Source organism: Microtus oregoni, unplaced genomic scaffold, assembly GCF_018167655.1.
Source record: "Microtus oregoni isolate MIOR12 unplaced genomic scaffold, Mior012 000010F_ref0000083, whole genome shotgun sequence".
In the NCBI taxonomy this organism is placed as follows: Eukaryota; Metazoa; Chordata; class Mammalia; order Rodentia; family Cricetidae; genus Microtus; species Microtus oregoni.
Window position 1 is genome coordinate 827666 of NW_024543069.1, and position 23896 is coordinate 851561.

The 23896-nt window shown below is 43.7% G+C and overlaps 1 protein-coding gene across 8 annotated transcripts in view; it reads right to left on the reverse strand.

Moving 5' to 3' along the window:
* Sh3d19 (SH3 domain containing 19) overlaps positions 1–23896 on the reverse strand; it is a 134666-nt gene that overhangs the window by 12275 nt on the left and 98495 nt on the right. For all 8 annotated transcript variants that reach the window (XM_041659036.1, XM_041659034.1, XM_041659035.1 and 5 more), the window contains 8 exons: positions 17136–17243; positions 13543–13655; positions 8340–8401; positions 6951–7215; positions 5036–5104; positions 4720–4860; positions 1244–1316; positions 204–334 (listed from right to left, as the gene is read on the reverse strand). In XM_041659036.1, the coding sequence (XP_041514970.1) occupies positions 204–334; positions 1244–1316; positions 4720–4860; positions 5036–5104; positions 6951–7215; positions 8340–8401; positions 13543–13655; positions 17136–17243 (962 nt within the window). The remainder of the gene's footprint in view (positions 1–203; positions 335–1243; positions 1317–4719; positions 4861–5035; positions 5105–6950; positions 7216–8339; positions 8402–13542; positions 13656–17135; positions 17244–23896) is intronic.

Consider the following 23896-nt stretch of genomic DNA (forward strand, 5'->3'; position numbering starts at 1 on the left):
GCAGAAGCGAGTCCTTATCCCTCCCATAACTGATTGCTGGCAGAGCTGGTCTGTGTGGAAAGATTTATTTTAAAAATGTCCAAGTGATCGAGAGAAGACAGAAAAGAGGAACTCACGACTGCAGGCGTCTCGTTCCTCTTTCTCACCTCCCTGAACGACTGAACGTGTGGTGTGGCCAGATCAAGTCAACAAAACCCACTTACAATGACTCTGACGTGATTGGCGGGGAAAACGCCAGTCCGGTTTCTGCATTTCCCTCTGTACCATTCTGCATCGATCTTTTCGAGAAGATAAACAACCTCTCCAGATGTGAGGCTCAGATCATCGGCTTGCTCTGTAACACAGAATTGGGACACGCGAGGAGTTTCCCCAGCTGCACATGTGACCATAAGCAGAACAAAAGGCATTTAGTTCTGCCCAAAGAGGCACTGTATTCCACTGACTCTGAGACAGACTGGCTTACACTGACCAAATTAATTTCTCATAACATTTTACTCAAAATTTTTGACATTAGAGGTTCTCTTTTCTAAGACAAGATCAGATATATCTACTAAGGGAAACCATTTTTTAAGACCACCATTGTCCTGGCCAGTGGCTCCCACTGTGCCAATATAAGTCTCTTGTTGAAAACGCATTCAACACTGAAAGGCGTTTAAAGATATGGTGTGAGACACTGACCATTATTCCCAGACAGCCTTAAAAGCTATTCCAACTTCAAATACTAACTAAGGGAATACTACAGCTCTTTAGGAAGAAAATTTATCTATAGTAAAATAAAAATCAGCCTGCCAAGTGCATAAAAATAAGTTGCAAATAGTTTAAAAAATTTGTAGCCTTGGTTATGAAGGATAACTTAAAATGATTTAAAAAAATCTAATACTTTGATCTCCTAGGTAAGTGGTGGGTGAGACATATTAAAATTTTTTTAAAAACCCTGTTTATTTTATTAAATTAGAATTAACTTCATCACAATGCTAAGCAAGTAAATATTCTACCCTGAGCCCCTGAAGCATGTTATTTTGAGCAATAACTTCATCACGGAGTTAAAAGCAATGGCTCTTTTTCATTTGTATGGGGGATCTCCTCCCATCCCTTTCAAAGGATGGCTTTCCAGCTGAGCTTTCCGGCATGATTGGGTGCAGATGATATCTGCAGGGTCGGGTTTTATAGGCACAGGCAATGAGGAGCCAAGGCTTTGGGAGGGCATCCCGGGGCTCCACCAAGTCATTATTTACGTCCTTACCTGCTGGGAAGTCATGCAAAGCCACAGCATATGGTGCACCGCTGTCGACGGGGTTCTGAGTGTGGCCTGAATCCTGGTGGGGAGGGGAAGAGGGCAGTGAGCGGAGTGTGCAGGATAGAACTGGTTTCATATTCACTCTGAGACCGTTGTGTGTTTGTTTGTCAGAGCCTTCCTAAGAGGACTGCACTAGGAGCACCCGCTGTAAACCTCACACAGGTGAGGTGGGCAAGGCCATCGTTGTCACCCCGAAAAAACCACACAGGTGAGGTGGGCAAGGCCATCGTTGTCACCCCGAAAAAACCACACAGGTGAGGTGGGCAAGGCCATCGTTGTCACCCCGAAAAAAGAACGTGTCGTTGCCAGGGAGGGGGCAGAAATAACTTGCCGATCACTAAGCATTTCTTTTCAAGGATTTGCTTATTTAGGCATGTGGGTGTTATGCCTGCACGTATATCTGTACGCCATACAAGTGTGTGGCATCCACAGAGACCAGAAGACGGCATTGGATCCCCTGAAACTGGACACACGCAGAAGTGAACCTGTGTCCTCTCCAAGAGTAGCAGTAGGGTCTCTTAACCACTGAGTCATCTCTCCAGACCCCTAAGCATTTTGATTTTAAAGGAAGAAACTAAAACAAAACAGAACTGTTTAAAGGAAGCAAAACCAAGTACCATAACACTTATCCTATTTCAAAGCTATCCTGTTTGCCTCCCATGGTACTCTCCCTCTTCAGCTGACCATCTAAACTGTAAGGACAAGGCTTTCAAAGTCAAGCCCATTCTGCTGGAAGAGAATGAAGCTCTGTATTATGTTCTTGCTTTTTTGCAGTGAAAGGAGCTAATGACTTTCCACAAAAGTATAATTCACAAGAGTAAAACCACTTCATTTATTACCACTTAGCTGAATACATTCTCTAGTTTGAAAGCAACGTTATCTACGATGCTTGGCCTTTCTATTTAATCTGAATGGCTTATTCAACAGCAATTCTGAGTAAATTAGCAAAGAGAATTTAGTATTCTTTAGCTAGGTAAACAAGGGCTCGGATTAGCTGGAGGAGAGGGTGAGGTTGAAGAGGGGGTGTCATGACTGACAAGCAGTTGCTTGGTTTTACTTTGCTTCTTGTTCTTCTTCCTCTTCCTCTTTCTGTTTCTGGTGCTGCTATGTGGACCAGGCTGGCCTCAAACTCATAGAGATCCTCCTGCCTCTGCCTCCCTAGTGACGGGATTAAGGTAGACCTGGAACTCTATGGAGACCAGCACGGTTTCAAATTCATGACGCTCCTGCCTCAATATCCTTCTTTGGTGGTGCTGGGGATTGAGCCCAAGGCCTTACTCATGGGCAAGGAAGAGTTCCACCCTCAACCCTTGGGAGATGTTACTTAAAATTCTTCAACACTAGAATACGTATGAACTGAACGAAGGTAGAGACTTTTGTGCTTTTTTTTCCTCTTTGTTTTTCAGTGACTCTTGACCTTTTAGGGACAGTTCATCTTTGCCCCTCCTACATCCCCGGTGTGCTGGCTTGATCACAGTACACCGTAAGGAATGGCTCACTCTTCTCACCTTGTGGCAACTTCGGACAGATCTTTCCTGAATCCACCTGCGCTTTTAACCAAAATGCACCACAGAGGCAAACTAGATTCTTCTTCTCCCCTCCACTACCTACCCCTTGAGAGAGGGCTTCCTCATGTAGCCCTGACAGTATTTAATAAAGTTTGCTTCAAATTTGGCTTAAAAATTGTGGTAGTGGTCTTCTTCTCGCCTGGTGGGGATTAACACCTACCCATGGGCAGCTATTCCTCCATCCTACCCTCAGCCCTAAGCAGATGCTAACCTACTTTCTGTCCTGACGGTTGTACCTTTTCTGGGTTTCTATACAACATGTCAATTCCAAAAACAATTCTGTTGGGCATTACCACACTCACTTTACATATAAAAACCAAAACAACAACCAAAACCTTCAGCACACTCTGTGGCCACCCAGGTTGGAGCCGGGGAACTGAAGCCACTACACACATGGTGGTAATTCACTTTCTCTGTGACCAATCCTTTGGATTCAACCTTAACTGATAAGTTTAATCTCTCCTGTTTACCAAGTTAGGGGAAAGTATAACACATTTTTGGACCTTTTTCACCACTTAAGGTGGTTCTGGGACAGGCACGGGAGCATGCTTAGTTAACTGCTGTGCCAGGACACCAGCCATGCTTTATTAATTTAATATTATTAATTAATTAATTACATTAATTATTCATTTTCACCAACAGAGATAATACAATGGCCCCCGGAGGACAGAGACCCAAAGGCAATGCTCAAGTGGGGAAACTGCGGACTGTTACAACTTTTAGTTTTTAAGCTTTAAAAATAGATGTAGAAGGATAGAATTCTGGCAGCGTGACTTTTGCCGCTACCGCCAGCGCACTCTCTGAGAGAGGAAGGGCGACGATGACAGATGGCTGATACTGGACCCAAACAGAGAAAACCGGGTAACAGAGTTTTTTTCCTGTGTGAACTAGTTAGATTTTTCACATGCCAGCTGCACTAGCTGAAGACAGACATCTCCCTAAAATGAGAAATCTTAGTTTCTTAGGAAAACCTGGAAAGATAAACTGCCTTCCAAGAAGGACTTAGACTAGACCATGAAATCTAGGATGAAGAACAAACCAAGTTCTCTACTTGAGTTGAATGGCTGGTGTATTTTTCATATGTTACCTTGAGTCACAAACAGTGAAACCTTAACTGGTAAGTTAAACTCTCCTAAAACTGCAGCCAGAGGTGGAGGAGGGGGTGGAGCTCAGAAGCAGGACAGCTGCTAGTGCCTCCCAGCCCCTGAGCTCAGTCACCCGCTCCGCTAAACAAATCCTCTTCTTCAATCAGGGCTCCACAAACTTGTTGTTAGTCCCTAACTGTGACTTGAGATGCTGGATTATATTTCATTATTTAATGAATTTCAGAGAAACAAGGTTTATAGGTTTACATGTCCCCTCCCCAGACACTTTCCCTTGTTACCAAGGCTGGCCTCGATCTGTGCAATAGCGGATGATCTTGGACTTCTGACCCCTCCGCTTCCACCTCCTGTGTCCCGGATTACACCCACCACATCCTATTAAAAGCCTGCATTTTAAAGGACTCTTTTATGTCAGATTTAGAATTTACCGGGGTTTCTTTTAAAAATAACTGACTCATTCTGCCAGAGAACAACGTCTGGTGTGGTAAACAGGTTCGTGTTATTTAAAAGAGCGAGCCACTTTCTCGGGTGAAAAATCTGCGAGTGTCCGAACTCCCACAACACGAAGAGGGCAGATCACCCGGCAGTCTGTGCCAACGCCATTAGGGCCATTTGCTCCAAAATTGGAGCAAACTGCTACTGTTATTTCCACCCTGGTTAACATAATGCTGCTAACGAGAGAAACCCGGGGAGGAAAGGGGTCTAATTAATAGCTCCACGACGATGCCGCCGTGTGTGACACCTCACGTACGTCAGGTCTGCTTCTCGGACGCTCCTCAAGGGGGGTGACAATTCTCATCTGGGATGGGTGAACTCTGCCCGTGCCTTCTCCCCGCTGGCATTCCAAGTAATTATTTTCTGCCTGCTTCAGGATCACAAGCACATCCCCGCGCTGCAAGACACAACACCACTCTCTGAAGCAATTATTATTTAATAAAACATTATTACTTTCCCACATTTTAATCTTCGGAGCCTAAAGCATTTAATAATGTGTAATAGCAGGAACAGAGGGCAGGGATTTTTTATTTTTTAAAAAATCAGCCAGTAGAGAAAGGGCTTGACTTTACCTTACAAGAGAGGTCCGTGGGGTTCTGGGAGACAATGTCTTCATTGGCAATTCCATGAGGCACAGACAGCTTAAATGTAAACGGTGAGAGAATTATTCGCTATCCCAAACCCTCACCTGCTACTAATCACTTAGAACTTGGCAAGCACACCTAACGGGGCAGCTTCTTCAGAGGGTGAGCAGGCTTCATGCCCTGGATCCAGTGAGGCCATCATTTCTCCTGGAAACTGAAGTTCTGAGAGGGTGGAGTTGAGCCCACAAGATCACAGGGGGTGAACGTGCCCTCAAGTTCTCTCTGGGTCACCCGAGAGCAAACCCAGAGTACAAGGAGGTGGCCACGTAAATCTGGCTTGAGTAATGTCACCTCCCCCATATGGCCACAGCATCCAGGGCTCCCAAGGCACTCCAGAATCCTGTTGTAATTTAATGATAGTGTAGCCACGGGGGATAGGAAGTGGATTTAAGGGTGTATTTTATAATGAGACACATCACTTAAATAGACCACCATTTTGGTGCATTGGTTTCTTTGAATTCCTTAAATGTTTTGACATTATGCAGCTATGCAAAGAACTCCCAAGTGAAACCTGGTCTCCTTTGAGTAAACAATCTTGGTATAGAAAGACCAAGCAAATAGAGGTCTTACCACTAACCCTGTTCGTGGTATGGTAAAATGGTAGATGTCAATTGTTATGTGTTCAAATCCTGGTTTTACCGCTAGCTGGCTTAAATCTCTACCTTGGTCTCCTTTCCCTTCTGTATAAGGGAAATGATAATAATAGTCTCTAATCTACAAGATTAGTTTTGAATAGTATCTAGTGAACAATTAGTTTCCCATACATACTAATTACTATTTTACTTTATTTATTACGTAGTTTATCCCAAAGACTAGCCCTTGGGTTTGGGTAGTTAAAGTTTCATTAGTTTATACTTCATCTTAACTGAGAGAGAGAAGCAATGGGTTTCATCAACTTAAAAGACTGTAAATATATTTATTATCTCTTTTTATCTGTCTGTTCTTTTCTCGAAATCTGAATCAGCTTAAAGTGAAACATTTTCCGGCTTGATGGAAGCTTAGAGCAGGAATCATATTACTAACCGCTGTAAAACACAGCGCTGCCGTACAATTATTTTTAAAATGCACATATAATCCTCCTCCCACTTACAAGTAAATGTTCAACTTTTTCTGATTGACCTGACCACACAGAAAGCAAATCAACTCTGTCATTTGTGGGAAAGACAAGCAAGAGTCATTCGATGGAAAAAAAAACACCCAAAGAGAGCAAAATTAATCCTCAACTATCTCAATTACTGATAAGAACTTTTAACTAGTAGCTATTAAATGGGCCATGATAATTATGCTTACAAAATGGAAAAAAAACCTGTAAGAAAGTCCATTGATCTTAATAAAAATTTAATTTCTACTTCGTTTAAATGCTCCTCATTTAGTGGGCAAAGCAACTGTGAAGTACAAACTACGGCGGCAGATGAACCCTGGCACCATCACCTCCTCCCACGGGGGACCCTGCCATCAGTGGCCTAGACCCCTATATGCCTGCTTTCCCTTCCTGGTGTTTCTTCTAATACTGACAGCCCGTCTGGAAAACCCAGAGTTTTGTTGTTGTTGGATTGTTTTTAAGGATTTATTTGTTTTATGCGTATGAGTATTTTGCTTACATTTACGTCTGTGAACCATGTGTGTCCTGAACTGGAGTTATAAATGGTCGTGAATTGCTATATAGGTGCTGGGAATCAAACTGGAGTCCTCTGCAAGAACAAGTGCCCCGAACCTTGGACCAGGCTGGCCTCACACAGATCCACCGACCTCTGACTCCCGAGTGCTGGGATTAAAGGTGTACAGCACTATGGCCTGGCTAGAGTAATCCCTTAAGCACCAACATTTTGAAATTCCAGTTTACCATATATTTCCTGTAGAGAGGGTGTCCTGGTTTGGGACGAGGGGGTAGCACCGGGTCTTGGCTTTTAAAGACCTGACTCTTGGCTCTTGAGAGTCCAGAGGCCAAATGACTTTGCTTTTTCTGGAGATCCATGTCAGAGGAGGACCGACTAAAAGGCAAATTTTTACTTGATGATTTGGTTGCGGAAAGTTTAGGCGGGGGTGGTCTCTCAGGGGCCCCTTTGGGAGGAGGCTTCCAAACTGGCATGACTTTTCCATGGACAGGTCTGAAAGGTAAGGGGCGTCATGAGTTAGCATTTCGATCTGATCTGATTAGGTTCTGCTCCACCCTTTCTTACACACACACACACACACACACAACGCACACACACATATACATACATGTGTGCACTCACACATATACACACACACACACACACGCATGCACGCGCAAACACACACACATACATTCACGCATACACGCACACATGCACGCGCGCACACACACACAGAGCCTGGCACAGATGTGAAAAGCTTTTCTGCTGCTAGGATACAATTTCCTAAAACCTGCAGGGCATGCTATTTTTGAGCAAATGACTCTTGCATTAAACATGATATTGGAGGAAACGCCATGATGTTCCAGCTTCCTCTTATCTTGCACCAGAGATTCATTAGTTCAAGACAAACAAGCATTTTCTGTCACCCGTTCTCTTAAGGCCCCAAACTGCTCCTAAACACACTGACTATTTCAGGAAGCTAAGTACTTTCTACTACAGTCTGAGACAAACACTTATACATATGACGATATCAGGTACGTGTGCTTGGGTCCCCTGCGTAATTAGAAAAGGAAATCAAAACCCCCTAATGTTCACAGTATAGGCATTACTATTAAAACTCTTAATTTAGATTAGCTGAAAGTAAGCTCTGAAAATGGAATGGAACAGAAACTACTTTGAAAACCTTTTTCCTAATCGCTAAATGGAAGTAAATTTCAACGTGCCAATGCCTTCTGAAAGCACAATGGCCTCTGGTTCGCACGCCTCTAGAGCTGGGGGCTAGGGCACTTCTGAGTTCCCCTCGGTGATGCTGAGAAACACGCCTGCCCCTTCTAACTGAGCAGACTCCAGCAGCGGAACTATTTTAGTCTGGAGAGTTGTCTTGTTTATTTGGAAAGAGTATCAGAAACTCATATTTGTGCTCTGTAGGGCTTTGGACCTCGTTGAAAGAAGAAAAGATGAGTGAGCCCCATGACCTATGTCACAAGCAGACTGTGGGCTGGCGGCCTGGGCGGACTCATGAGTTTCTCTTTAAGGCAAGATCTAAGGCTCACAGCCCTGCATCTGGGCAACAGAGGACAGGAGCCAATTCTCCAAGGCATTCAATGCCTCCAATTGTCTCACATTTTACCTACCTTGGTGGCAACCTGGGGGGTCCTTGTACCAAGCCTCCTGATTCACTGATTTGCTCCGGTTCCTATAAATGTCACAGAAGGACTTTTTAGTTAAGACTGACCTAGAACAAGAGTTTGCAAGAGGAACTGGAGTCTTGATATTATACATATACATACATCATACACATGTCATTTTATTAATTTGTTTATTTTTGCAACAGGGTCTCATTATGTAGCCCTTGCTGGCCTGAAACTGTGTAGACCAGGTTGGCCAGGAGCTCACAGAGATTCACCTGTCTCTGTCTCTAGAGTGCTGGGATTAAAGGTGCGCACTACCTACCATGGCAAGCCCATAAAGCAGTATTTTGAAAATGGGGTTGGGTGCTCTAGATGGTGGTCTTTCTTTCTCCTTTCTTGCTAGAGTTTGCTTCAGTTTTAATATAGGTTATTTCTTCACCCCAACTATGGTAGAAATCAAATGGTCCTGAGTTTAAACCACAGATTGAAGTGGGTGGTTATTTTGCTTTGGACAATCAGATCCCCTCTCCCTGCTGGGTAGCTTCAAAGCAAGCAGTGGGTTTTGAACTAAAGAAGTTAAGGACCAGGGGGCTGGAGAGATGGCTCAGAGGTTAAGAGCATTGCCTCCTCTTCCAAAGGTCCTGAGTTCAATTCCCAGCAACCACATGGTGGCTCACAGCCATCTGTCATGGGGTCTGGGGCCCTCTTCTGGCCTGCAGGCATACACACAGACAGAATATTGTATACATAATAAATAAATAAATATTTAAAAAAAAAGAAGTTAAGGACATAAAAACACAAAACAAAACAAAAAACCTGAGTGGCCTAAAAGGAAGAAATTGTGATGAGATGGAAGAGCTGGGAGAAGGGGATTTTGCCGACAGACAGCTTGTACGGGCTGACAAGGGCTTTGTGGGGAATAGCAAAGGGGAGAGCTGGGAAAACTCAAGACAGCTCTAGCTGGACTCTGCGGCCAAGTGACAGAAAGAGGATCTCGGAGTGGGGGGACGAACAGAGAGATTTCCCCAGGGGAGGGGCTCGGCCGTTCTTTCTCAAAGGTTTTCAGAACACTGTGTGGGTGCTTTGTCTGCATGCATCATGCATGTCTGTGCATCATGGGTGTGCTTGGTACCAACAGAGGCCAGAAGAGGGCACTGGACGGCTGTGAGCTGCCCCGTGGGGCTGGGAACCGAACCCAGGTCCTCTGGAAGAGCAGCAATGCTCTTAACTACTGAGCCGTCTCTCCAGCCCCTGGAACATGGTTTTGAGGACTGGGAAATCATTCTTCTGTTGAATGAGAAATGAAAAGATCTCAAGTCCCAAACAGGGCTTTTTGTTCTTTTCTTTTGGAAAAGTCCTAACTAAATTGTTCTCTTCTTTTTTTATTGGAAAATTGAAAGAATTCACTACCAATTCACTTCCCCTTTTCTACTTTTAAGACCCCAACACACACCCGAGAAATACTGCCTATAAGACTGTAGGGGGAAGTGTCCAGCCCTTTAAAATTACATTGTATTATTAATTATTTAGTTATTGCTTAGGAATCTCTGGGCAAATTCAAACTGTTTCATCCATGTAACAAATGAGTTAAAACTTCTTTCCCCAATTTTTAAATCCGTGCTATTTATAACGCTTCCTTAAATACCAAGTGATTAATCGCCAATAACTATGATAATTTAAACATGCTCCGATGTTTTAAAAATCTCATTTTTTAAAAAACAAATTAAGCTTGCCCTTAAAACTTGGCTTCACTAATGAGTTCAGTTAATGTAGTGAAGCAAGCCACCAGCTCATAAACCCTGCAATATTCCAGAATACAACCCACGCCGTATAAACACGCGGCTGCCTGTAATTCTTCCTGACAATATCACCATGATAAAACCATGCCTCTCCTTGGCCACCTTTAAAATTCAAGCAAATAAAGGTTAGCAGGGAAGGAGAATTTTTTTTAAATCAATTTTTCTCAAAATTTAGTTGTGGGAGGTGCCCTAATACTGAGGGGAAATTTAAGCAAAAACACTAAGGTGTAACTTTGATATGGAAGGGTATCTGTCATACGGTGTATAACAACTATTAGCTGCAGTCTCGTAGGCTGAGATTTTTTTTTCCTTTTCTCATTTGTTTTTGGCAAAGCTGGACCGCAACTGAGCTACATCCCAACCCAGTGATGGTGTACCTGTGGGAAATTTAAAGTATCCTTTTGATCTCCCATTTTTGACAGACTTTGAGTTGAACATGAAAGGCATATCCTGGAAGTCACTGACGTACGCGACCCCCTCCGACACAGAGAAGAGGTGGCCCTGCTGCTGGCTGCAGTTGTCTTCGTATTTGCTCAACCTGGGTTGATGCCCAGGCTGCCAACAGTCCTCTGGATTATTGATTAGAGGCGTCCCCCTCCTCAGCATTCCGTACACACTGTGAAGACTTCCTGTGACTTTTTAGTTCTGTCTAGTTCTGAGATCCTGGGACTCTGGTGTCTGAGAGGCTGGCTTAGGTCCAGGCAGAGACGGTTCTCTGCTTGTAGCATCTCTATAACGCCATCTTTCCACATCTGAATCATGCTTTGATTTTAGAAAAATTCCCTTTTTCCCCTTTCTTTTCAAGACGGGATCTTGCTGTGCAGCTTGGCCCAGAACGGAACTCACAATTCTTCTTAGTCTCCAAGTGCTAGGGTAACAGGTGTGTGTCAGCACGCTCAGAGCTTCCCAGGTTTCTGTGGCATTTTAAAAAGGTAGATGTTTCTCCTTCTCTTAAGATCACATGTGTATCACATGTGTGTTGGGATCGTGGAGCAACTGGCCTAGGAATGTTTTGCAGGAGCCGACACGCCTTCTTAGAGCGGAGTTTAGAACAGCGTGCCTCTGGCACACTCTTCTGTGCGGCATAGCTGGATTCTAACCCGAATTAGAGCGGAGTTTAGAACAGCGTGCCTCTGGCACACTCTTCTGTGCGGCATAGCTGGATTCTAACCCGAATTAGAGCGGAGTTTAGAACAGCGTGCCTCTGGCACACTCTTCTGTGCGGCATAGCTGGATTCTAACCCGAATTAGAGCGGAGTTTAGAACAGCGTGCCTCTGGCACACTCTTCTGTGCGGCATAGCTGGATTCTAACCCGAATCACGCAGGTTTCCCGAGTGCTGTGGAACTTGTAGTTTCTTTAGGAGATGCTTTGGGACAGGTGAGAGTGCACACAGCTCCAGTGGCTCCCTATGGGAGAGATGTGGCAACCGTAGCCACTAGATCTGATGAAGAGTTCCCTAGCACTCTGGTTGGGAGAAGAGCAGATAGGTTTTGGCCAGTGGCCAGCTTTTGTAAAAGTAAAGACTGTCTACCCTCCTGATCTGTAACAGTTTTGTTTTCGAGACAGGGTTTCTCTGTGTAGCCCTGGCTGTCCTAGAACGTCCTCTAAAGACCAGACTAACTTCAGATTTAGAGATCTGCTGACCCATTTCCTGAGTGCTGGGATTAAAGGCATGTGCCACCACAGGCTGAGACATTGACACTTTCTTTCTTTCTTTCTTTCTTTTTTTTTTATGTTTTTTCGAGACAGGGTTTCTCTGTAGCTTGGAGCCTGTCCTGGAACTAGGTCTTGTAGACCAGGCTGGTCTCAAACTCCCAGAGATCCACCTGCCTCTGCCTCCAGAGTGCTGGGATTAAAGGTATGTGCCACCACCGCCTGGCTGACACAGACACCTTTTTTTTTTTTTTTTTTTTTTGGTTTTTCGAGACAGGGTTTCTCTGTAGCTTTGGTGCCTGTCCTGGAACTAGCTCTTGTAGATCAGGCTGGCCTTGACCTCCCAGAGATCCTGCCTCTGCCTCCAGAGTGCTGGGATTAAAGGTGTGCGCCACCACAGGCGGACGACATTCACTCTTTCTAGAGGTCTTCCACCTCTAGTCCTTATGACCCCTGGTCTAAATAAACTTAGTAAACAAAACTTTCAGGCACGTGTTTGACCTCAGTCTGTAGAAATCTACACTTGTGAATTCAGAATCTGTTTTAGCATGCCCTTTTCTTCAGGCTCAGTGTGTCTATATCGTGGTCTGTTGCATGGAGGAGCTTGCAGATGGCTCCGGTTCCCTCTGGGACAGATGCAGGAAGGATTTCCGTTATGTTCACATGAGGCAGAGATGTAGGCGTGAACACAGATGCTCTTGGGTGGTGTCGTTTATCCTAACTTGTCTACTTTTAAACTCAGATGTGTGTTTGCAAGCTCTGCCCTTCACAGACCCTGTCACATGGGTCGCTGGACAGCGCACCTGCTCCTCGTCCTCTCCGTTCTGTCAAGGAGCCTTTGGAGAGAGGAAGCCTGAGGTCTTTGCAAGCAACCATTCCTTCATAGACATTTGGGTTACAGTATGGCGGGGGCCCTACTATCTACTTTTGGGTTTCCATGGCCCGGTTTTAATAAAAATTTATTAACAAGCACTTTGAAGATACAAATGATCACTAAATTTTAATTCATTCTACAGAAAAATCTCATTAACTTGGTATTGGCTAATTTAATTTAATGTCTTTTTCCAAAGGAATTTCTCTTCACTAGAAGATTGGATGGGTTTGCTTGTATGATGATCACAGCTAATGCACAGGGCAAAACTATTATAAAAATTGAACTGAATTGGTTTAAAGACTTTAAGAATTGATTTCTCTTGAAACAAGCCATAAAGATTACCCATCAGGAGAAAATTCTTAAAAATGCACAAGGGAATAATATTAAGGTCCCAGGTATGTTAACAAATGTATAGCAAAGCATTATATTTTAATTTAATTTTTTTTTAAATTTCAGAATAAAAATTCTTAGGGTAGTTATCTTAAATTATTATCATTATTATTTCTTTTAATAAAAATAGATTTAGTGTTTTAAAAAATCTGACAACTTGACCAAATCTATTTCTACAAATATTATTTTTTTTGAAGTTTTAACAACCTCTTCATTATTATTATAGTATCATATAAAAGACAATGCCATTGTATTAGTACAGGAGAAATTAGTTTATAATGAAGTACAATGAGTGAACCCAATATTTCTATAGGGATCTGTAAAATGCTGACTATAACATAAAGTAAGTCCATGAAGTTTAGCAATTGGGTTCTAATGAAATACTTCTAAAAATATAACCAACGATAAAATAATTTCAACAGCAACTGAAGATTTAGAACTGGTCCAGAACTCTGCTGTAAGCCTAACAACTCTTCAGGATCACTTACCGGGTGTCTAATCCTGTCCGTGTTACTGAACTTTCCAGACGCCGTACTGTAAGTATTTCCAACAGGCTTTTCAGCAGGGAGAGGAGGTGGGCATTGCGACTCCTCATGTAAACCTAGGGAAGAAACAGAAGACAGATGTCACCAGCAATAGCGCTGGACGGTAGCTGGGCTCCTAGACAGTGAAGTAAGGAGAAAGCCCTCAGCAGCCCTCAGAAAACGGGCGAATGAGCTGATGTTACAAAGTTACGTGTTACAATAGGGGGATAGCATTGCTAAGGATGATGTGTCAGGCATTAACTCAGGCATTCCAATCATCCTGCCTGCATTAGATTCATCTGGTCAACAAGTAGCCAGTGACCTCTATGTGGCAATTTAGATTTTAGATCTTTCTTAAAGTGAAATAAAGTGTACATTTTTTAGTCGTGCTAGGCACATTTACAGCACCCAGCAGCCACTGGGACTTAGAGGCTACCATGGTGGCCAGCATAGATACATTACCAGAGGGCCTCATACCAGACAACACACTACCCATTTTATATAAACCGAAATTAAGAAAACCGTGAGTTACTTAATCTATTAATGTCAGTAATTGTCAGGTTTGTCCATCTGAACCCAAAGCCTGCCCTCATTCTAGTAAGACAGGGTCCTTAATAGGTGGAGTATGCAACCCTCCCCCACCCACAAATAACTAAATGCTTCTGATAATTTAGGTTAATGGCCATAATTAACCTCGATCCAGAAACAATACCTTTATATCCAAACTACACCCTTAGCTCAGTAATATTCCCAACTTATTTTAAAGAAAGAAAATAGAGATGATTAGATTTAATTATTGCCTGATAATTAAAATCTGTGTGCAGAAATACCTCACGAGGGGGATGGGTATAACATATCACCGGAGGCTAAAGCCACCTTTTACACTGTCTGGTGTAGCCAGGAAAAGTATATGAGAATTCTCATTTGTTCAAATTTCCAGCCCCAGTGAAAAACCTCTAACAAGAGGATGATCTGCAGGTCCCTGCTTTATCCACAGACAGGGAAACAGTCTCAAAAGGAGAAAAATGTCCCAGCCAGTTACTAGGAAAATAATGATTTAAGATGGGCAAGTGTTTAAAAACTATGCCGATGGCTCAGTGATCTCGCAGAGGACCCAGGTTTGATTCCTGGCACCCACGTGGCAGCTCACAGTCATCTCTCACTCTGGTGCTAGGGGACCCTGACATCTTGTTCTGGTTTCCTCAAGCACTGTAAGCACACGGTACACAGACACACATGCCGGCAAAACGTCCATTAAAAAACAAACTCACAATGTTAAAAATTGTACTAATAGAATTCTGGGGCATTGATTTTTGCTGGAACTAACTCTTTGGAAGCTATTTTAGCAAATCAATTCTCTAACACCCAGCAGGGAAGATTCACCTTTTTGATAGTTCCTGGGGTTTTGTTTGGAAAATAACTTAAGATGGTTTCTTGGCTTACCCTTTCATGATTTCAGCATTATTAACCCAATTTAGGAGACATAAACAGCGGGCCCAACACGGCTCACACTTAGGGATGCATGCTTTTCTGGGCTGTTAGCTGGTGCTCAGAACTTAGACTGTAAAATGGGACCATCTCCCCTCTCTCTTTTTTTTTTTTTTCCCTGAGGTAGGGTTTCTCTGTGTAACAGTGCTTGATGTCCTGAAACTTGCTTTGTAGACCAGGCTGGCCTCTAATTTGCAGAGATCTACTTCCCGAGCGCTGGGCTTCAAGACCTGGGCCACCACGGCCTGATGTAGGACCAACCATCTTTAGAACTAGCAAATCACAAGACTGGCTGACATGAACACTTCCTTTCCTTCCAGACAGCTGGGATTCCAGAATCCACCAGTTCCTAACGGTGGCTATGTAACTAGGAAGCTGCCCTATTTAACACTATATTGTGTGTTGTCTTAACTGGTTGTCGGGAGCCTGGAGGAAGCCCTGTGTGGTGTGAAGATTCCTGGAAGCTTATCTCTGGTTTCTGTCACACCGTACCCCATTTGCCTTTCCCCTGGGTGGATTCTGTCTTGTTTACTTTTGCAGTAATAGGTTATAACCCTGAACACTGAGTTCCTGTGAGGAGTCCTAATAATTCATTGACTTGGGGTGATCTTGGGGGCACCTGGCATTGGAGACTAGAATAGAGTTTAGTGTAAACCTTGAGAGAGGGCTGGATTCCAGTCTTCGCAAGTCAAAAACAAACAAAAACACAAAAGGGTCAACTCAAAACCCACATGAGGTTCCGATAATATTCGTGATCTTTATATTTTACTACGCCTGTTAAATTCATAATATAAGGTAATAACAAACAGGCGAATAACCAATGAGCTATGGTTTTGGTCCTTTCTGACTGTATCACACCACCATTTCCTTAATCAACACTACGCTTTAACCTTCAAAGAAGCACGACCTGCTGGAATTTCAGAGCCTTGACTTCCTCCTCATTTTTCACAGCAATTCAGTTCTATTTCTTGCTACTGGCTGAGCGCTATTGGTTAATAACAAAACCACCAAGAGGCCAAAACCAATACGATGCTTCTCCGTAGTATTTTAGAGAAAAGCCAGTCCCCAAAATTCAAGTGTATGCTCCTGTACACTCTCCTGTACTCCAGCCCTGGACATCGTACCCCGCGTGACTGTCAGGTGGAATCAGCAGAACCTCCCTTCAGATGAAGGCAATGGCGCCTCTTAGGGGCCACGCGGAAGCACTGTAGGCAGGAATGAAATCATAGCTTAGTGACTGCTCTAAAGCCCACAATTTTCTTTTTTCTTCTCTTTTCTTTTTCCTTTTCGTTTTCCCTCCCTCCCTCCTTTATTTCTTTGTGTAGCCAAAGATGACTTTGAACTCCTGATTTTCTTGCCTCCACCTTCTGAGTGCTAGGATCACAGGGGTGCACCCTCTCTTCCAGTTTTACAGACTTTCAGGAAAACTGAACCCAGGGCTTCCAGCGTGCTAATCAAGCATTCTGCCAAAAGAGTCACAACCCCAATCCTAAACATCAAATTTATTTTTGAAGTACTATCAAAACTGATACAAAACTTCATTGACTGTGTGATTTAAAAAAAAAAATCAACTAAGGAAGCACACACAAAAAAATCTAGCGTTAAACCAATCTTAAGATATTTATTTTGTAATTTAGTCATCCTAAGGAGCACAATTGTTGTAATTTTCTAAAGCTTTTGGGTATAGTTCTTTGCATAATTCACACACTGCCATATGAAGATTGAGCTGACTGGAACAATATACTCATGATAGACACAGAGAATTTCATTTGCTATTAGCTCCATTGCTTCTACCCCCATCTTTACCAGAGGCACTGATGATGATTGTTCTCAGAGCTACAGTCTCCTATTCTTTTTGTCTAAAATCAACCTTGGAGAAAAAACAGATTACTAACTGACAGTGAGAATTCTCCAAAGAACTGGGAGAGATCGCCTTGTTCTGGGATGTCTGGGACCACGAGTGACAAACAGCAGGTTATATATAATGTCAAAAGCAGACATTGATAAGTTAATCCAGATTTCTCCTCAGTTCTTGGAGGAGTAAGTTAGAAAGACAGAGAAGAGCTTACATTTTTCTGGTTTGGCTGGGATTCGAATGACAGTAGGCTTCCTGGTGGGCGCTGGTGCGGAGGCTCTTTCTTTTGTCGGTTCTGTTTTTGTGGGGAGCTGAAAGGGATCTAATGAAAAACATAGTTTATTTTTGCATGTTTTAGTTAACACGGACTCAAACAAAAAAGCCTCATTCATAATTTAAGAGTCATATTTTTCATGCCCCAGGGAAAACTATTCATGGATAAACAAAATCTCAGTTTGCAGAGACAAAAACAAAGTTGGAGCTCATAAAAGGAAATAATTTAGTACCCTGTAAATAATTCATACGGCTTTTCTTCCTCTCTGATGAGAGAGATCCAGGACAATCCTGAATTATGTAGAAGCTAGCTTTCAGGGGAGCGCAATCATTTCATAAATGTCTGCCTGCAAATGAGGGGTAACTGCAACAAGCAGTCTTTCTAGACAGCAACACCCCCGGGGTACCAGAAGGGCTCTTCCCCTCCCGTCCCTGTGTTCACCAGTGGCCTCCTCCTCCTCCGCATGTGACCTGACGCAGGAAGGGGCCCAGCTGTGTTAGATTTAACTTAGTGAGGGCATACTTCCATAATGTGGAAGTAATAAGGGCCTCTTATTCCAGAAATAAAACATCATCCTTCAAATGTTTAACTTTGGGGCAAAGATATATGATTTAACATTTCTCCATCTTCATTAATTTATTTTAAGTGAACCAGATATGCCTAGGGTATTTTAAATCAAAACACAACTATAAACCCATTTTTTTAAACGGAAAGAAATGAACTTTAATGTAAATGCTCTTTTCATTATTTTAGAAACGTGTCTAGAAAAATGTTTGTATGTGGGTCTGGAGCGATGGTTCAGCAGCTAAGAGTACTTGCTGCTCTTGCAGAGGACCCAAGTTCAGTCCCTAGCACCCACACCAGGCCTGTAACTCCAGTTCTAGGGGATCCACTGCCTCTCCTGGTCTCCATGAGAACCAGGCACACTGTGGTGCATACATATGCATGGATGTACACCCTCCTCCCAATAAATCTTTAAAAACCGTTTGTAGGTGTGGGTATGCATAGGTGTGTGCGTATGTGTGTTTGCTGGTTCACACGCATGCACACAGGTGTACAGAGGCCGGAAGAGGATGCTGGGTGTCCTGCTCCCGTCTTTCTTGTCCCTATTGAGCCAGCCTATTTAACTGACCCTGAAGCTTGCTGCTTTGTGGTTGAGCTGACTGGCCAGTGAGCTCCAGTGGTCTCTCTATCTTTGCCCCACTTTGAGCTGGGGTTGCAGATTCACCCGCCCATACTTGGACTTTATGTGGACGCTGGGGACCCAAATTTGGGCCGTCATGTTTGTGCAAGCACTCATACCCACTCATACCCACAATCTCCCCAGCTCCTATAGAAGTTTTTGAAAGACCGGAAACCCAAGGCTTGGGAGATGGTTGGTTGGTAAAAGGTTTGCCATGCAAACATGAGAACCTGGTTCGACCCCTAGACTTCATAGAAAAAGCTTGGTGCCCTGAGGAAGCAGAGGCAAGAGGATCCCTAGGGTTGGCTTGCAAGTCAGTACAGTAGAAAAGGGGAGCACCAGGTTCAGTGAGAGACTCCATTTAGAATAAAGGGAGAGTAACAGATAAAGGAAGTCGATGTCAGCCTCTGGACTCTGCATGCACACAGGTGTGTGTACCCACACAGACACACACACACACACAACACACAGACATGCACAACATGCAGACATTACATAACACAAACACACACAGATACACACACATACAACACACAGACATGCACACATTACATAACACAAACACACACAGATACACACACATACAACACACAGACATACATAGCACATATACACAGACACACAACACACAGACAAACACAGACACATACACAGGCATACACACACACACACACCATCATAAAAATAGTTTGAAAAAGATGGGAGACCTGAAAATAAACAGAACAGCAAAAATAAAATGACAAGATCTATAGCATCTCCCCTTTCTCTTTGTCACTTATTCCCCGGCCACTGTGCTATGCTGCTTCCTTGGTCTTCTGGAACCTAGAACTACCAGCCTCCCCCACCCTCTACAAGCTGCAGAAGCTTGACCATGCCTTCCAACATCCTCAACCCTTACCCCAAACCTCAGCTACTAAAGACCATTTTTCAGAATCTCCCAGGCCTGTTTTTTCTCTCTCTCTTTCCTCTCTCTCTCTTAATAAATCTTTATTTATTTATTATGTAAACAATGTTCTGTCTGCATGTATGCTTGCATGCCAGAAGAGGGCACCAGATCTGTTGTGAGCTTGCTGGGAATTGGACTCAGGACCCCTGGAAGAACAGCCAGTACTCTTGACCTCTGAGCCATCCCTCCAGCCCAGGCCTCTGTTTTCTACTTGCAAAGAGTTAAGAAAAGGATCAAGGCTGATAATGTTCTGTGTAATCAACCCTTCATGTGGTATTTCTGCTATAGCTGATGTTTCTGGCATTTCTAATCTGTTGGTTATTGGTATAGTTTTTTGACAAGCGATGATCGCTGGGTGAGTTTGGAGGCAGAAGAAAATATTGACCGTGAAATGCCTGAAACTGGAGTCCGGGCCTATATACTCCCTATAGGTTTCACAATCCAGAGTAGGTGGGTGTATGCACAGTATGAGCACAGGGTGGGTGGTGGGCAGAGAAAGGGGGGTCAGTAGGTGCTATGGAGAGGCGGGCACAGGAAGACCCAAATCCAGCTTGCTGGAGAGGTAGCTTCAGGAAACCCTGCCTCAAATCCCGCACTCCACAGAGGGCAGATCTCAACAATCCTGTCAAAGGGCCAGCCACATTGTCCTAGGATGAAGGCTGGAAACACAAGAAGCTATGCTACAGTTCATATGCAAAGAACTCTCAGCCTCCTCTCTTCTGAGCTGCGCTTAAGTAACTAGCTTGGCCACACGTTATTACTCTGCTATGTGTGCCTTGGTGAACACCAGTGTCCCACCACTGCAGACTGCAGGAATGGTGTGGTGATGGGTTCCAGCTGTGCTTTTGAGTCACGCGGTCAGGTCACTGGCATGTTGTGCCGGGCTGGGCTCCATCCGACAGACCACAACCAGAGCTGACCAATCAAAGAAGAGGAGGACCAAAGGCCTGGCTTATCGCGATGATGGTGGAACCCGGGCCCTATGCACGCCAGGCAAGCTCCCTCCAAATGAGGCACACCCCCAATTGCTGAAGCTTACTTTTTTTTTTCCTGAATGTGGGCAACATACAAAGCAAGCGTGGCACGTCCCTTTGTGTTTGGGTGCTGCAGGCACAGCCTGGAAGGAGGCCACATCACTGGCATCTTTTCAAAGATCCCAAGTTTGTGAACTTTGGTCCTAGGCCTCAGTTTTACAAATTTACTTCAGAAACAAAAACACTGGAAGTAAATTTTATGGGAGTAAATATTAGAGGATTGTTTTTAAAAGAAGTGAAACGAAAGCAAAATACAGGGAAACAACCCGAATATCAACTGGGGAACCCTGAGTTAACTTCAAAATACTTTCATTTTATGATTGAAAAAAAATTGATGGCAAACATTTAAAAAAATATACTGTAAGAAAAAGCCTTTTTTTTTTAAAGAAAAAAAAAGAAAAATTAATTACTTTTCTCCCCAATGGTTTGGAAGCAGTTTTGAAGGTGGAGATATTAGGTATAAGGAAACAATAGGTTGAATTGGACTATTAATCTAAAGAGATGTTGTCAATAAATCTTACTGCTTTGTGGCCAGGCATGGTGGTGTTTGCATCCAGGAGGCAGAGGCAGGTGGATCTCTGAATTCGAGGCCAATGTGGTCTACAGAGTTAGATCCAGGACAGCCAGGGCTACACAGAGAAACCCTCGCTCAAGCCAAAAAAACAACAAAACAAAACAACAGAACTAAAATCTCATTGTCTTCCAAGGTAACAATAATACCAATAAACAATAATAAGAAACCATAGCTCTCAGCTACTGCTCCAGCACCAGGCTGCCTGACTGCTGCATGTGCCCTGCTATGACAGTCTATGATCGAACTATCTTTGTACTCTGTAAATATGTATTACTCTCATTGGTTAATAATCAGAGATGACTGGCCTATAGCTGGGCAGGAAGAGATTGGGTGGGAGAGTCAGATTAGGAGGACGCTGGGAAGAAAGACAGAGTCTGGGGAGTCTCAAGGAGATGCAGAGAAGCAAGATAAACATGCCGTGCTCAAAGAAGGTATGGCTATGTAGCAGAGGGTAGATAAGAAATATGGGTTAATTTAGGTTGTAAGAGCTAGTTAGTAACACGCCTAAGCTATCAGCCAAGCATTTATAATTAGTACATCTGTGTGTAATGATTTGGGGAGCAGCTGGTGGAACAGAGCTGACTGGCGGTCTAGATGGAAAACTCTACCTACGACGGTCATGAACCCTAACCCTCCAAAACCATAAGACCCAAATAAACTCTTTCTTCTACGCGTTTGCCTTGGTCATAGTGTTGGGTCACAGAAATAGAACAGTAACAGACACACGTGTTCTTTAGAACAAGTTCTTAACCTGGAGCCCAGGAATGGTCAGGACATGCTGAATGTTGCACCTCAAACTGTGCACGAGCTAATGGACACCTTTGGAAAGGAGATAAAAAAGTCCCAGTCGGCTTCAGGTTCTCAGGATCCTGTGACCTACCAGAGGTTCACAACCTCGTGACGATAACTCTATCAGAGGCTGCTCACGCACCCCAAGACAAATGTACCGTCCAATGGCATCTTTTCTGTGTTTTCACTTGCCGTGTTCATTCTGTCTTCCTTCCAGTCCCTCATATCAACACCAATTATTCTACATGTGTCACCAAACAAGCAGGCCCCCCTCATCCACACAGACACTGACGATAAAGTTGTCTTCTGACCATTACCTGTCTGTAGTAACATGCTTGTCACTGCAATTAGTTTCCCCATCTCTGGCTTGCTGTTCTGTCATTTCTCTCCCTGGAGTTTTGCTAATAGCAGAGTTTGGCTGCTAACCTATTATTCTGGTCTGTATAATGGAGTTGACAGTAGAAATATTCTACCTTTTTTATTTTTTTTGACAACTGGGTATGATTTGTAAGGGTGTGAAGTGGAATCGCTAATACTTCTTGGCTTTATTACATTAACCTGGAAGGCATTCTACCTAAGAAATGAATCCAGTATTAAATTGTCTGTTTTATGAGTTTTCCTTTAATAATTTTTCTAATCTTTACAATGTTTCCATAGTGTCAGGTATTTTCTGATCTCTATTTCCTGAGATTAATATGGCAACTTGATTTTATGAACACTTTTATTAGTTTTCCATTATATTTGAGGGAAGACAAAGAGGAACAAAGACATATTTCTGAGTTTTCTTCTGTGTTCCTCCCCCAGTGTCTGGCTGATGCCTGGACCAACTAGGCAAGGGTTCAGAGAGGTCACAAACCTTCACTTATAATGACAATGCCACCGAAATAACAGCAAAGCCTCACAGAATCCCCAGTCAAAAACCAAACGAAAAATTCATCAGTACCGAGGGGCTGAGGTGACCCCAAAGACCTCTGGAGGGGAACAAGTATGGGGGCCACAAGGCCAGTGTGCACTCTGGAACATTCCCTCAGGCAGCCACAGTTCAGACGGCGATGAAAAGATTGAGCGAGCTCGGTTTAGAAGAAAGCCGCCGTGATCTCGGCACAAAGGCTGGAAGTGGGGCAGCAGACAGGGATGGAAGTGAGGAGGCCGCTCTGAGGATGAGCCACAAGGTAAGGTCAGCAGATGGCAGCGGCTTAACAGATGTGACAGCAGAAAGGAATCATTACACCCAGGCTACAGTAGTGGCAGGGCTCTCCTACACAACCATGTAAGCCCCGGGAACATCCTCCATGATAGGGTATTTTTATTTTTTTTCTTCGAAACAGGGTTTCTCTGTAGCTTTGGTGCCTGTCCTGGAACTAGCTCTTATAGACCAGGCTGGCCTTGAACTCACAGAGATCCACCTGTCTCTGCCTCCTGAGTGTTGGGATTAAAGGCGTGTGCCACCCCTGCCTGGCAAGGGGTATTACTATGGTATTTTATGTATGAAGAGACAGAGGTCCTTTGAGGGTAAGGGAAATGCTAAAAGTCACACAGCAACTGTGTGAGAGCCTGCTCTACTCCAAGCCCAAATAGTTAGAATACCCTGTGACGTAGTGAGAAGACTCAGGGATGGCTTCTGTCTCTCTAGGGAAGGCTGTTCGTGCGAGGCTGTCACCAGGGGAGGTGAGACAATAGAGGGGGTAGGTTTACAAGAGAAACAGTGGACTCCCTATGACTTCATAGTCAAGAGCAGTGGTTAGAGTCAGATGAGGCATATAAATTATGTGTTTTGCCAAAAGACGGCCCTCATAATTAAATGTTGTGCAATGAAGTGGCAGAAATCAAGGTGCTGAGCCATGGAACTATAGCCACGCTGAATGTCTGCTGTTCAGCTTCCTGTCTGAAGATGTCTTAATGATACAGAAGAAATTCCAGCGTTTTAACCAGGTTTCCATCCCATAGTACCTAGTAGGTGCTAAAAAGGCAACGTATGTTTGGTTTGCATTGTTTCCCCATCTCTGCCCTTCTCTGATCCTTGTAACATCAAAAGGTTTGGATAAGAAAACGATATTGGCAACCACATTAAAAAGGTCTCTGAGGTTTTGCTTGGCTGAGGGAGTCCTCAAAATGTTGGGTAGCTAACGTCATGTGAAAAATAAACAAGGCAGAAAAAAGACCGCTGGGGATGCA